Below are 15,508 nucleotides of genomic sequence, written 5' to 3' on the forward strand. Positions count from 1 at the left end.
TAACACAAAAGTTGGGTTTTGTGCCCAGGAAATTCTCTTTGAAACGAAGTCCTCTTGCATGACTTCAAAACATTTGCCACGCACGCGGCCGAAAGCAAGCTACAGATTGATGGCAAGTACTGCTTTCATTTGAATAGTCACACATCGTTTTGTTACATCTATAGCATTTAAGGTCTTCAGGTCTTAAAGAGACGCAGTGGTAAATAGTCAATTTTTGCCGTTGGTTTTCAAACGGAGGGTTTGTGTCGCATACATGGATAGCCATCAATATGGGCAAAGAGTTGTCTTCAGCACGAACTTCGTCAGTTACTGACTTCCTCTCTATCCCCACTTCAATTGAGTTTTGCTCTTGCACCCTGATTCGTCTCCATTCTTAAAAGACACGAAGGAAAAGTAAATGATAAATGCCATCAAACTATTAGTTATTAACTTTGTTTCCTATTTTAAATCCATTAATCTCCCTAAGACCAAGAAGTGACCCCTTTCTCTCGCTAAACAGCGAATAGAAACGATAAGGGCACCATTTGGTACCGCATTTTCTGTTATTTCGTTAACTTTGGAGAGAAAGTGACGCAGATAAATTAATAGAAGACACAATAACAGAAGCTCTGCCGATAAGACTGTGACGACGTTAAATTTCTTGAAGTTTGTCGTAAATATTCCCCCTCAGTCGACAGTGGACCGCTTTATCGATAGTAGTAAAATTGGCAAAACCAGCCCTGCCTTTTATGCCGGAAGGGAATGAGAACTTTGCAATATACGAATTGCTGGCACATACGTGCGATAAAGTATTTGCCTCTTTCGTTCTCAAATGTTACATCAAATTCCATAAATTAGTTAGCAGCTTTTATTCCATAGTCCAAACACAAGGATCGAAATACCTATATAGTACAATAAACAGTATAAAATGAACTATAGACTGCGTGCAGTCTTTCTTTGCCTCCAAAATCCGTGGGTAAGAAAGCAAAACAAGTGAGCGCGCGAGCGTTACTGTGAGCGTGATGTGCGAGCGGCGATGACACGAGTTCATTATGATAGTCAAGGACTATGGCTTTATCAACAAGCTTAGTTAAAATCATATTGGACATATTGTACAGTATAAAAACAGTCAGTACCATATAAAATTGCCGCTCATTATTATATCTCTCAGTTACTACGCGCGCTGTGATTGGTCAATTTGGCGGGCCGTACTCCACTGTACGGCGCGCTAAAATTTAAAGCTGTTTTCGTTGCCAAAATGTTTCGTGATTTATCGCCAGGTGTCCTTAACTTTTGTAGCAAGTAAAAGTCTGGAACTTTCTTTTACTTTAAATTTTGTATTAAAACGTGCTAACGACTTAACAGTGATTTAATTGACTCTTTCTGCTTTCGACGTGCGTCAGAAATTTGAAGTCTTTCCGCGTGAACAGAAATCGTTCCAGAACCCGTTAGGCACACAGTAGAGGTATAATAAATACTTCTTAATAACCGAGTTGAAGGTCTGTACTGTAAGTTAGGGACCAAGTTTTTCCCCTTCGATTTATGGTTTCGTTTCACGCTTTGAAGGGGAAAAACTCGGTCCGTAACTTACAGTGAAATTGAATTTTACACGACTAGTGCTGTTGTTTATTTGCACATATTGCGAGCAATACACGGTGACGAATCACGTTCAATGAGTTTTATTATTCACTCTCTCTATATGCTTTCGTCTGATAAGTAAAGACTTCGTCAGGGAGACAAATGGATCGAGGTTGCGTATAGACACTAAATTTTGGCAGTTTTACTAAGGCAAAGTGCTTAAAACTGACCGAAATCTGTTCCCGAACGGACGGCGCGGAATCAACGCTGAAATTAGCTAAAGATGAAATTTATATTGCGCATGTGCTAATAATCCCTAAGTTGTGGCGGTTTGAATCAGACCTATTAAGTTGTACTATAATGCGTTGCTGTGCAGCTCTGTTTTCACATTCTGAGTTAAAATTAAATTTAGCAATTGACCTGCTCCTCTTTAAAACTTCTATTTAGGTTCGCTCTTATTGATCTGCACCTCTTTTGTTCTCAGGCCTAGGGAAATTGTTTGCGTTCTTTACCTATTGTTTCGTTTGGCCAGTCATAAAGAACGTTGTTAACAGCGCTGGTCGCCCCAAATTCAGAGCGGTAACTTTCTCGTCCTAAACCTTAGTTCTAACCGAGTTCAGCACGCGATTGAGGTTTGAAAACCACAACTTCTTTTGAGCTCACAGTACGTGTTAACAATGCTGTGACACTGGACATACCCACTTGCGTTACAATCGATATACTGCACCAATCCGCCATGAATATCAACCCATGTGATCATGTCATCGCGTGACACAACAGAGGTCGTGTAACGCTGTAAGTCGTCTAAAGAAATACCAAACTTTGCTCGGCTGAAAACTTCACCGGGGCTGGAAAACGTGACAGTCGTTACTTTTTGTCGACTTCCCACAATCTTCGCCAGGCCACCACCGATGGAATGGCCCGTGAGGAGAATGGTGCTCCCCGCCGTTCGATTTATTTTCTGCACGTATGACTCAACCGAAGAGAAAGCAAAATCTTCGCGATTATTGTGCAGCAGTCTCTCAAGAAACGATGACGCGGTTATGTAAGACGTCACGAAGTTCGAGGGAAAAGTCTGCTTAGGTAGAGCCACGGAAGTCACTTGGTAACTGATAATCTCACTCCAAAGTTTCAGGTATTGAAACCATTCCCGAGAAGATGCGGTTCCCCGTATACCAATGACATGAACTTGAGTGGTGCCCTCGAGTACGTGATAAAACCTGGGATTTCCCGCTGATATGTAGGAAACATTCCACGTCCCACCTCGATCAAGAAAATAACCGTTGACTGATTGAGTAAGATCTCGTTTGTTCCAGTTCTTCTGGTAAGCGATATACGAGAGATACGCCATATCTGCCATGTTTAAACGTAAAGGAGTCCCGTACATTTTGCCGCAGATTGGGTACTTAGCCGAATTTTCACTGATAGAGAAATCGCTTGTGTCCCGCGTGTGATTGAGAGGTGGGAAATTGCAATCTTTATCACAATGTACTTGCGACGTGCTCGCCAAAATCATCACAGCAAGGTAGGCAGCGATGAACATCAAAGCAAAACGTTTCTTTATCACAAAGTATTCTCCATTAGGTCTTCTGCAGCCTCGAAAGATGACGTATAAAATGAGACAGGCGGTAAGAAATGGATAGAAAAACGCAAAACAAACCGCTCCGGTTGCCGCCCCGACGAGTGTGAACGACACAGGAGAGAGAATTGAAAACATAATAAACAGAAAACGCATCGGGAGTAGGACTACGACGTAAGCTTCATGGCTTTCCTCTCTGTAGCAGAATACTATCAAACCAACTGAGCCTATCACTGCCACTATTAACGCTGCAAACCAACACACTATCAGACAACTGCTGAGAAAAGTCATGACGCCAAAGTTCTTATCTGCGCAAGCAGCATGGATACTAGAGCTTAATAAGATGGCCAGGAAAATTCCCACTTTGACTACTCTGAACTTGAGAGATCTTTTAACAACAGCGACTTTTATGATTTCCCAGAACAACGAGAACACGAAACACACTACGAAGATTGTGCAGCAGAGGAGAATTAACATACAACACGCGTAGAAATTCTGATAATCCATGGACTCTCCTAGCGGTGAAATCATCTCGAAAGTCATTTCCAGTGCGCAGTTTATGGCGAAGCTGAAAGCTGTCACAAAGAAGGACACCAGGGAAACGACAATGGTCACGTGAGATATCGGATAAAAGGCTGAAAATAACCCTCTGAGGATCTTCCATTGCAAACCTTCACGGCGTGGAAATATCTGTAAGAAACAAGACATAAATAGAAGTGCAATATCTTAATTTGCCACCGTCGCCGCCAATCTCCCTACCCCTTCCCCCCTCCCCTCACCTTATTATAAGCTAATGGTCGTATTCCTATAAATTACGATTGCAAGTCGTAGAATTGTTTTTTTTTTTTTTTTTCAATGAAAACTTATTGGGGAACGGATTATTTTTTGGAACATGAAGGTTATTAAAGAAACGATTTTGATTCCCACGTTTGGGGTGGTTAGTTTACCGAAGGGCGTATCTTAGGGACAGGTTCGCTTGTTATCGAAACTGTACGATTTCAAGAACTTAACGAAAGCTGATATAGTTTCTTCACAGGTTGCCCAAACTCACAAATGAGCGTCCCTTTGTGCTCTATATATGACAAACCAGCGAAGCTAAAAGCCGCCTAAATTGCCATAAATTGGCCTAAAAACCTCACCGGGAAACCAAAACATACGCCTGAAGCGAAGGAGGTTTATTTTGTTCATATTCCGTCGTATCTTTTAGGGTTAAGAACATAACGTTTTCCTAACACAAATCCTTATATTTCGACTGTTGCGTAACCTGAATGTATAAGGGACGCTTATTTGCGGGTTTGGGTAACCTGTGGTTTGTTCAGATTATAAGCCTTGTACTGCATGTATAGACCTCTTCACAGGATATTGCATGAAAGAGACATACTGAGACTTAAATTCTCCTGAATTTAAGCACAACCGTTGTTGAAACGTAAGTTCCTTTAATTGATAATCCCTCTTAGTTACGTAAGCCGACCAAAATGACTTCAAGGTAAAAATGGTCAAATATAAGCCAGTAAATTTTACGGTATATTGTAAGAAGCTCTTAATTATAAACACGTCTTGGCGCGATGAAACAAAGTACGTGTATGGAAGTGGTACATGATGATAGAAAAATCAACGCTTGTCCTTTCCGGCTGGTCACGTTGACACCACAAGGAAATGTCAAATAAAATACATCCAAGCTCTCACGGATTCACTCATCCTTATTCCTAGGGTGTCTCTGGGGTGTCTTGTCTTCCCGTTAAGAGAGGCGAGAAGGAGACCCTGGAAATAGAGTTGAGAGAGACATTGAACTCATTCTGAGACGATCACATTTGGGAGTGGCTCCACTGGTCCGCTCTGGAGAGGTATCCAATTGCAGCGAGACCAGTGCGACCAGCTAGATATTCATTAGACTGGGAGAAGTCTCTGTTTTGCTCGAAAATCCGTAGGGAAGAACGCAAAGAAGAATGCAACAGAAGTGAACGGTTGTGAACATGCAAAGCCGCGAGCCACAAGTAGCGTGGGCATAGGAAGGTGAACAAAAAGAGAGACTGCAATGCCATGTCCGTTTAGAGTGAGTTGACAAACAGGGGTTGACACTGTTTCAGACTTCAAAACTGAATTTCCTGTCTTTCCTATGTAAAACAATCAGTCCATGATACTTTGTGTTCGCGAGCCGGACAAATCTAAAAAAGGAAATTATCTCATAATCCCGGAACAATGCCAGCGATAGTCTTTTTTTGTTTATCAAACCAAATCTCAAACAGGGTCACGTATTATAAGAAAAAGTCGAAAAAAATTGAAAAGAAAGCTACAGAGCCTGTCACGGCCTTCTTTATAACTGACTAATGAATTGAAAATTTTCTTGTGTATTAAAGTTCGAATTCTTCTACAATGAACAAGAGAAAAACGAGGACAACAACACCCACTCCCTTTCAGCTTGAGCTGATTGTGGCTCATTTGTAATATTTGCTGTTGTTATAATACTCTGCGACCCCGCCGACATATGAAGGGTCAAGATACTGGCAGGGAAACGATCGGGCTAGACACTTCTGTGAAAGTGAATCTTTCTTTTAATTTTGTAGGGTTATTGTAGCCTTGAAAAGAAAATACACTGGCGCTTTTGAGAAGTGGGGGAGAGAAATATTTGAGAAAAATAAGGACTGAAGGGAGTAAGATTACGGGAGGCGCCGAAATTTGAGCTAAAAATAACTCAATAGCTAACTCGTAATGAAAACACCAAACGTGCGATTTAGGAGAATCATATTAACTTTTGACTGATAGCATAATGTCTTGGTCCGAAAACCGATAGTCTGCGAGAGAGACACGTCTGCACTAGATCGCAGGCTAGAAAACCGATTGCTTAGCCGTGAAAATTGGCAGGAGTGACATTAAGGGTGCGTTCCTTTGGGGTGATCTGGATCAGGATCATTGATCCAAGATCTGTCTGGATCATGGTGCATCAAAGAAACCGATGAATCCACTCTGGTCATGGATTCATCGGTTTCTTTGATGCACCATGATCCTGATCCTGATCACTCCAGAGTGACGCACCCTAATTTAGCAAGGTAAAACTCCGACATGAACGGGCCACATCAAGCTTACTAGTAGGAACTCATCCTCCAGAAACGCCCCTAACAATAACCCGGGAGCAATATTTGTCTCGTCCATTCGATTGATCTCAATCTAGACAGTAAAGCAATGACCAACTCGGTAGCGAAACAAAATACTATGTGAGCTGTTCGTGACGTGCTTTTAAACCTAAATATGTCGTTTCTTTCTAAATAAGTAACTTCTTACCCGAACAGTGCTTCTAGATCGAGGACTGACAAACAATGGAGTGTTCTCTTCTTCTTCCGTCAATACAAGGATATCTTCGATGTGTCCTTGGGTCATACCTTTTTCTTCTGTGTCTTCGAAAACTCTTAAGTTTTCCGCGCTAACATCATTTCTTCCTGTTATTTCTGATTGTAAAGCGAACAAGCATCACTATAGGCTTGCGTGGCGCTGTGACTGCAAGTCAAATCTCGTTATGAAACACGCATGCTAAATTGCACAACTTCCGGTATAACAACGTCTAGCGTGACATCGGGGCGACTATTGTAGGTCAACTGTGGACATCTCATGAACGAGTGACTGATGCATTGCGTGACCATCGTTGCCAGCGGGTGAACGTTTTCCCGTTCCGCTGGACAGGGTAACGAGGGCTCTGAGAACGAGATTGCGTAGTTCTCTGCTAGAGAGAGAGCAGTATTGCCCATTTTCAAACGCGCGCACCGAGTGGTTAATCTCCTTTATCGCGTTTAAATTGCAACTTTATGATTACAAAGTTTTTTTGCTCATGAACTAACCCCAGGGTCATTCGACTCTTAGCCAAATTCTCTCTCGTTCCAGGATTCTTCCGGATTGAAATTAGAAACACTCTCAAGTGACTGGGGTTTCATTCCGGGAGTCTGGTCATGAGTGACGTCACGGAATCAAGTTGAATATTTTGCTTGTGTACAAATCCATTTTTAGATAGATTTTTTGCCGACGGTAGCTCATGGTGGTTCTACGTCTGGGCTGTAACAAAAATAGGCTCTGGTCATTTAGCAGAGTATCGCTTGCTATTGTATTGTCCTGCAGGACCAGTAGCGCACAAAAAGTTTCAAAAGTTTAACGAGCTAGTAGATCAAAGCTGACAAGATGGCTTCAGATCGAGACCTGTTGTTCAAGACGCTCCTCATGTCCATTTCAAATCAACTCACGACAGAAGACCTCGAAAAAATGAAGTTCGGTCTTGAGTTACCTCAGGGCACCTTAGAAGACGTACAAAAACCGTTCGAACTCTTTCGTCGAATGATGAACGCTAAGTTATTGTCTGCCGAAAATCGAGGTCACTTGGCGTCCCTGTTGCAGTTTGCTGGTCGACTCGATTTGTATAACGAGCTGATGCAACACCGTGTGTCCCAGTTTGGGCCAACTGAAGGTGAGTTGAAGTTTACTGCTAAAAGTTTAGTCTAATTGATGCTCCTGATAGAGAATGGCATTTAATAGCTAACCCAGAGGAACGTACTAAACGTGCTCTTAACCTTCGTTCTCACTACACATCTCGGAACCGTGAAAACTGGAGCTCTATTTATAGCTCGTTATTCAGTCTCAAGTTTAATTAAGTTGATGAAAACTTAATGGCGTTCCTAAGTAACGAAGTCACGCGAAGTAGTGCCTCACAAATTTACTTCCAATCTAGTAAGGAAGAAAGTTGTTTCATCACAAATATCAGCTAGGTAGCTTACTACAACAGCGGAAGTCGATAAAGGGATTTCATGCGTGACCATAGTGAAATTACTGATTTATTGCATTTCAAAACGTATTTCAAATATATTTTTTCTTCTTCATCGTATTATTGAGATAGCTCTGGTGGCTCGAGTTTTATTTGTTTCGATGAACAAGTCAGAGAAATTGGAATTTTACTGGTAAATGTGAAATTGATGGGAGAGTCCCTATGCGTCATGTCTGTCTATTGTTCGCCTGCTCATTCATGAGTCGAATGTTACTAATGTTGTTCACATTCGTTTCCAGTCACGCTATCGTCTAAAATATTTGTAGCGGTAGTTAAAATTGACAACGTTGGCAGTAGTAAGTCATATTGTGAGTTTTTCAGTCCGAAAAATCCTTTTATTTTGTTGAGAGTTTTGCGCTCAAATCTGTGATTTAATGCTAGAGCGGTAATTGTGACCAATTGTCGGATTCCTCGCGTGCTTTTCAGAGACGATGACGTCACAGATCACGCTCCAGCGAAAAATTTATATTGTTTGCATACCGTAAGTGTAACAATCCTTATGAATAGTCGGCTCAATTACACGTTTGCTTTCGATAAAGTTTGGAGAACGTTTTTGTCCGTTTTCAGAACGTTTCACTTAGAACCTTTGATCACTCAAACCCGAATTCTGAATTTAGCTGAGCCGGTCGATCGTTTTAATTTCTCCTTACATTTGTCTACGACGCAGTTTATATCCCGGCCAAGACTCTATCAGAAACCGCATGATAACACTTTTTTCAGTCCGACTTTAAGCTATAGGATTAAGAGACAGGTATTGAAGAAAGTCGACGTTTTGTCATGCCAGTAGAAAAATTAAATTCTTAAAAATTGCATGATAATATGCGTGATTTCAGTTTCGGTCTTCGCTCCTCAGAGGTTTGACTCCGTCAAAAGCTGGCCTAATTCGAAATGGCGGCCGGTTGCGGCTCTCGACAAGGAAATGATATCAAAGGGGGAGGGCGATGGAAGATCGACAGTGTAGCGACCATTTAGCCGTGACAAATTCAAAGAAAGCTTGCGAGCGAGGCCTCCTGTTGGCTGACTCAAAGAGTAGTACGATATTCAAGGAAAATTTCTGGCCAAGTTTGACCCACTCCATGTTAAGATCAGTCTTGAACAGACGAAATCATCCTTGTGCAAGTCTTACTTTCTTATCTTTTTTTTCCTTTTTGGAATTTTAGAGACAAGTGCTTTTGATGCCCGTCAATGCTATGCCGGAGATCTCCCTTGCAGGCCTCCTCATTTTTACGGCAGGAGCCAAACTTTGGATGAAATTGTTGAGGTACTCAGTAAAAACAATGGTCAACGCCTTGTCATTATAACCGGCCCGCCAGGCTATGGAAAATCCTGTTTAGCGCAAACAATTGGACACACGATGCTTGAAAAACAATTCAAGGTCATCTTCCTGTGTTTACGCGAGATCAAGTCTGTGGATAAGATGTCTGCGAAGATTCTACTTGCCTTAAACGTTTGCCAGGGACTGGCCAACAAACAGTGTGACTTGGCTAAGTCGCATTTAAGGTCACTGACCACGAAGACTATATTAATTCTTGACAACGCTGAGGATCTTCTAAGTCAAGAAGACACGAGACATGATTTTAATAATTTTATTGACCACGTGGCCAAGTTCGCGCAGAATGTGAAATGCGTCATTGCTTCAAGGGTGTGGTGCCCAGCCTCCTCTCGCCACCCGGTCAAACTGCTGGCTTTAGAAAATGACGCCGCAGCGGAACTGCTCCAAGTGAAAGTCCAAGAATGCACCATGTTAACATTAGAACACCATGAGGCCACGACTATTGCAAATCTTTGCTTCAATGTCCCTCTCATTTTGAATGCGGCCGCCGCCTACTTAGAATTTGTTAGTCCGCAGAAGTTGATTGAAATTTTGGAAGAAAGTTCTGCTCCTATAAACTTAGCTGATATGGACGATTTGTCGCCGGAATTTAAAATGAGGCGCTTTCTCAAGGGTTGTTTGCAACAACTCGGTCAAGAAGACCAGGAAGCCCTGGTCTCCTTAGCGGTCTTCCCAGCGGCGTTTGATTATGAACAGGCAGCGCGCGTGTATGATTCACCCAGGCTTGACGTGACTTTGATGCAGCTAGTAAAGAGGTCACTTGTCCACTGTGATGTGAAATCCAAGCAGTATTTTGTTCACCAAGTGATTCAACTTTGTTGCAAGGAAAACGCCGAGAACGACGAGCGGTTGTGCGCGTGTTACAACAAAGCGCGAGAGAGGTTTATTGAACATTATTTGGCCCTTATCACAGAGCTTCATCGGGGCTTTCTACGCAAAGGCCACATGCAACAGAACCTTTGTCGTTACTTTGCAGAGGAACAGTATATTATACAAGCAATTTGGTGGGCGGCAAAGGGTGGTACAGCGCTCGCCACACGCTGTGCAGAGATTCTCAACAATGCTGTGATTTTCTTAGCCAAAGTCATGAAGAGGAGTGAATTTGAAGACGTTTACGAGCTCGTATTAAGCGCATTCCAAGGCGATTTGCGTTTAGTTGCCGACTGTCTTACTTGCGTCGGTATAAAACAAATCTACAGCTGTGAATGCCATCGAGCATGCAACGTCACATTAGAGCGAGGCTACAGGGTTCTACAGAGAGCGTTAGAGATTTACGATCAGCTAAACCTGACCGAAGGAGAGCTGGTACTACAGTGCTACAGCAAGGTCGCCCGCTGCATGGCCAAGAATGGAAACCCGTCAAGAGCACTGGAACTGAGTGCACGAGCTCTTGAAGCGCGGGAAAAGAAGGGAGAAGAAGAACCCCTGAAGTATGCGGCTTGTTGCAACGACAGAGCAGGTTTGACACGCTCGACTTCTTCATCGTTATTTTCTGTACATGTTACAGATTGCGTACTCTGGTTACAATTTTTCACAACTGAGTGAACAAACGTTAAAGGAGCTACGTGACGGATTGCGCAGCTTGAAAAGTTTAGACTAAAGTTTTCAAGTTCACCCTTTATAATCCGTGTTAATCTTCTCCATCCTTAACCATCCTTGTTCCTTTGTAGTTTACTATTATTTCTTTGGTGTTTTTCTATCTTAGTAAACTATCATACCGCGACTGAGCTCCTTTAGCATTGCTGTACAAGCACAATGTTGCAGACAGTGGATAAAAGTCAACATTGATGCGTGTCATATTGAAGTTTGTGGACAGGGATTTAAAATGTTATACACAATGCCGTATATTGTAGGCGCGAATTAAAATTGTTGCGCATAATTTTGCAGATACATATAGTAGACACGAATTTAAATTGTTGCGCACAATACTGCAGTTAGTAGACACGAACAACAACAACAACAACATTTATCTGTGCAGAAAAAAGGAAAGAAAAATACAATTATTTGAAGCTTATAAAATAGTATTAGCTGCCTATAACAATCATGAGGCTAAGAATTTAGATTGTTGCGCACTATGATGCAGATTGTAAACACGAGATAAAATTGTTTCGCACAATACAGCATTTAGAAGACATGAATTAAAATTGATGCGCACGATGTTGCAGAAAGAAGACACCGATTTAAATTGTTGCGCACAATATTGCAGTTAGTACCCAAGAGTAATACAACTGTTGTGTACAATGCCTCATTGGTTCATGAAATTTAAAATTGCTGCGCACAATCTGCAGGTAGCAAAATATTTAGTTCAATGTTGCAGGATTATGACGCAACTCTACTTCTGAAGGTTAATGATATGATGGTTTGATTTACAGGGGCTTGCACAATGAAGTTGTTTAAGCTGTTTTTGTTTTTCTTTCATTAGTTGTTCAAAGCTCCTTGAACAACCACGTGGAAGCCTTGAGTCTCAGAGAACGCGCCCTCAGTGCCTATATCGACCAACTAGATGATCATCCGTTCACTGGGACGCTTTATAACTATCTGGGCAATGATTCTCTCGCGCTGGGCAACTTTGACAAAGCCGTCGAGTATTTCTCCAAGGCGCTGATTATCAGGAAAAAGGTTCTTGGGTTTTACCACCAAGAGACTGCTCGCTCTCTCCATGATTTGGGTGTGGCCTACAAAATGAAGGTTAGTTTGTTATTTTAAAAGCTTTACTACTCCTTTTAAAAAGTAGTCTTCGCCACAGCTGTATTTTAGGATGTCACGCAACGCTCGCAAAATCGGGTTCGGAGGAGACTGTAAAAAGGAGGGGAATAAATAGGTAAGGCCCTTTTCCTAATAGTTTTAAAATGCATCGAAGTCAAGGTGTAGAGGGGTCGAGTCTCTAAGCCTGATTGTGGTCCTCTCGGTATGACCTGGGGCAAAATGAATACCACGCTGACATAGAAAATAAACCACGGGTATTTTAGTACTCTTAATCTCAGAGGAGATAGTTGTTCTGGTGTTCCTGATCTGTTGACAGTAACAAAATTTTGCTTTCATTTTAGTCGCACACTTAGTAGCGTAGTTGATTACGTCCTTTTCAACCCTAGCGCGCACGTAGCTTGTGAACCATGCCTTGTGTGAGGCACAGAACGTGTACGCACTAACAAAAGTAGGCACCGTCCACAGTGGGGTTGGTGCGCATTGTGTGCGCCTCTCCGAATTCTAATTACTGTTTCACTAATGCCTTCTCTTTGATGTTCAGGAAGACTTTGGGAACGCCATGAAGCAACTTGACGAAGCGGTCGCGGTTCAGGAACAGTTATTTGACGTCCCACACGAGAAACTCAAATCACTGCAAGAAAAGAGTGAGTTATGCTGTCAGCTGAATTTACCTGACTGTGAAGCAGCTGTTCAGGAACTACAAGTGAAAATACAGGATTGCAAGGAACAGATGGCACAGTCCAAAGAGTTCAACAATATGAGACTGGAAAGAATTATGAACCTTGCCAGCAACAATAACGTCACTCCGTAGAATTGCAATTATGAATGTTTCATCAGTCATGGAACAGAGTCAGTTTATATTGGACTACGAGTAGTCCCTCTTTCGCTGAGTCCGTCATGCTTGACGCGAAAGGAAACCGCTTGAAAAAAATGGCCTCGCGAAATCCTGGGGGCGAGAAGCGTGCTATTCGCAGCCCCAGGATTTCGCGCGGCCATTTTCTCCTCGTGGTTTATTTACGGACTCAGCGAACGAAGGACTACTTGTAGTCCAGTTTATCTAACTCATGGTAACCGTTGTTTGTTGTTTGTGAGCGCCACTCGTTTTCCAAGCCGAACCTCACCCCTGTGTGCTCACCACTACGACTACGTATTATTACTTTAAGGCTGCAAAAAACATGGAACTGATCGGTCGCGAAGAAACTGATTAAGACTGGGAACAACTCAGATTTCTTTCTCAGAGATTTAGAATTTAAAAGTCAGCCGAAGAACAAATCACTTCTGCATGTTTGCAGACCGTCAGAAGCCAAATTGCAACATCTCTCTTTTCAGGTGCCCAGCTGAGGACAGTTGAGGAAAACAAGTGCTTTTTTCCGCAAATCTTGCGCTCTTTCCGAGTCTTATTGTCCAATCAGAATTAGCGCGCACAGTCTTAAAGTCGTGACACCTAGCAACGTAATATCGAGCAAATACCACGGACTCAATTCATTCCTCTGTCAAAAGATCATCGGATGAAAAAACTGCGCCTGATTCACCTTGACCGAAAGTGTTTGGAAGGATAAATTGAGCCAAAGGGTACAAGCAATATGAAAGTTTTTCCACAAGCTTAGTTTACATCGTTACCGATCGCGATTAAAAAGTAGCGGCTAATTGTGATTTTGTAGTTTTAACTGAGTTCGTGCCATACGAACGCAGTTAGAAGACTAAGTGGATGATCGCATGTACTGCCAAGTTAACCTAAGTTAAATTCATATATCAGGAGGTTTTCCCTAAGTGTCGTGACTTATTTTTCATGCGAGAGTCAGACATCAGTTTTATAGTTGGCTTGATAATTCAATATAGTTTTTTGCGGACTTAAACATGTAGATGTAGATGTAGATGTAGAAGAACCTTGTTCAATCCCTGAACTCTCCTTTCCTCCCGCACTTTTCAGGGGTTGAACCCAGGCGGGGCCATGCAAGTTGTTCTGAACTCTCATTTCTTCCCGCACTATACAGGGGTTGAACCCAGATACATGTATGTTATCCTGGACTCTCTTTTCTCTCGTCTGGGTTCATCCCCTATATATATAGGGTGGGAAGAAAAGAGAGTTTAGGGACTGGGTTAAGGAGAGACACGGCCAGAAGTGCGTTGATGAGTTCTTGTCGAGAGCCTTATTTAATATTCCATTTGCTATTAGAATTTGTGTTGTAGCCGTTGTATCGCTATCTACTCTATGACAGAAAAATTGAATTTTTGCTGAAGAGTAGACGGTTGTAAAAGGAGTCTGGGTTGCAAAATTAAAAATAGTGGTAAACCGACATACTAAATGACAGGCTTTTACGTAGCTTGTAAGAACTGTGAATTGTAACTTATCTTTATCACACGTTATTTAACAAAACTTTAAAATAGAAATAATGTGAAAATAAGTCCGTAAGTAGGGCATATTCCTATGTCACGTGATCAGGTTATGTTGTTAACCAGCTTCTGGCACGAAGACATCCTAGCTCGTTCCCAGTCATTTCTCAGAGCGCTGATGAGCAACAGTATTCTCTCTGTTTTGGTGATGCCATTCGATATAGTAGAGTCCTCCAAACAGGTACAGGAACATGGGCCAGTAAGACTATACAAGACGAAGATAACCCTAATCTTGTTCGATAGCCTCTGGATCCGAATCTTATTAAAGGCGGCAAAAAACGAAGCGATTGCTCTTGGTGCGAGAAAGATGCATCATCGCAATCGTTTAACTGTCTTGATGTGAAGGTCCCTAAAGAATACACCGTGACACTTTTTGCGATGTTCAACGTTTTTCCGGGGGCCAAGATTGCATGACGAGCGCAAAGGAACGGACGTCTACGTACAGGTCTGTACGTAGGTGGTTACAAGAAGTTAGGCGAATGTTGTCAACATTTCACAGCTAGGCTATCTGTCAGGTCAGGATCAGATCCCGATCAGATCTGTTATGCAAAGAGGACAGATTAAGTAGCCTCCCACGCAGGCGCTCCAAAGATCAAGAGCGTCTGCGTGGGAGGGCCTGGGAGGTTACAGATAAAGAGGCTTTCCTGTCCATTGTAAGAGTATTGTGACAATTGAATGTCAATAATATGCAAGGAAGAGAGAAACGTTATCTTAGGACAAAGTGAAATTTTGGAGGTACTAATCAAAATTGGTGAAAAGCTGGGTTTTTTTTCGGTGTTGTGGAGATAAACACTGTATAATTTGGATAAACTGTAATGCAAGGACCACTTGTACAAACAGCAGCGGAGTGAAGCCGGATCTTGGTTTAGATCAGGGTCAGCAGTGTAAAATAAAGCATAAAACCAATTGAGAGGCTGACCGGACTGCTGAAAAGGGTAAATTTAACGCCCAATCTGTTCCCGAAGAAGGTTAGTCCCGTCTAACCAAAATGTTGGGCATTAAATTTACCCTTTTCAGCCGTCCGGTCAGCCTTTCAATTGGTTTTATGGCTCCTGGTTTTATACTGTATAATTACTCTTCTTTGCTATTTTTTTTTTTTTTTTTTTTTTTTTTTGCTTGCTCCTGGTTGAAGTAATTT

General features: G+C 42.1%; 2 protein-coding genes across 2 annotated transcripts; one reads left to right on the top strand and one right to left on the bottom strand.

Moving 5' to 3' along the window:
- Positions 1 to 42: 42 nt before the first annotated feature.
- On the bottom strand, positions 43 to 6,699 carry LOC145460266 (uncharacterized). The gene is made up of 2 exons (XM_081445017.1): positions 6,416 to 6,699; positions 43 to 3,826 (listed from the first exon to the last, which is right to left on the bottom strand). Exons 1-2 carry the CDS (start codon positions 6,509 to 6,511, stop codon positions 2,174 to 2,176), a joined length of 1,749 nt encoding a protein of 582 aa, XP_081301143.1. The 5' UTR covers positions 6,512 to 6,699; the 3' UTR covers positions 43 to 2,173.
- Positions 6,700 to 6,856: 157 nt separating this feature from the next.
- LOC145460265 (uncharacterized) lies at positions 6,857 to 14,754 on the top strand. Its single transcript, XM_081445016.1, has 4 exons — positions 6,857 to 7,583; positions 9,098 to 10,729; positions 11,693 to 11,958; positions 12,518 to 14,754. The coding sequence occupies exons 1-4, from the start codon at positions 7,301 to 7,303 to the stop codon at positions 12,785 to 12,787; spliced, it is 2,451 nt and encodes an 816-aa protein (XP_081301142.1). The 5' UTR covers positions 6,857 to 7,300; the 3' UTR covers positions 12,788 to 14,754.
- The last annotated feature ends 754 nt before the right edge of the window (positions 14,755 to 15,508 follow it).

This window comes from Orbicella franksi, chromosome 11, assembly GCF_964199315.1.
Source record: "Orbicella franksi chromosome 11, jaOrbFran1.1, whole genome shotgun sequence".
NCBI classification, from domain to species: domain Eukaryota; kingdom Metazoa; phylum Cnidaria; class Anthozoa; order Scleractinia; family Merulinidae; genus Orbicella; species Orbicella franksi.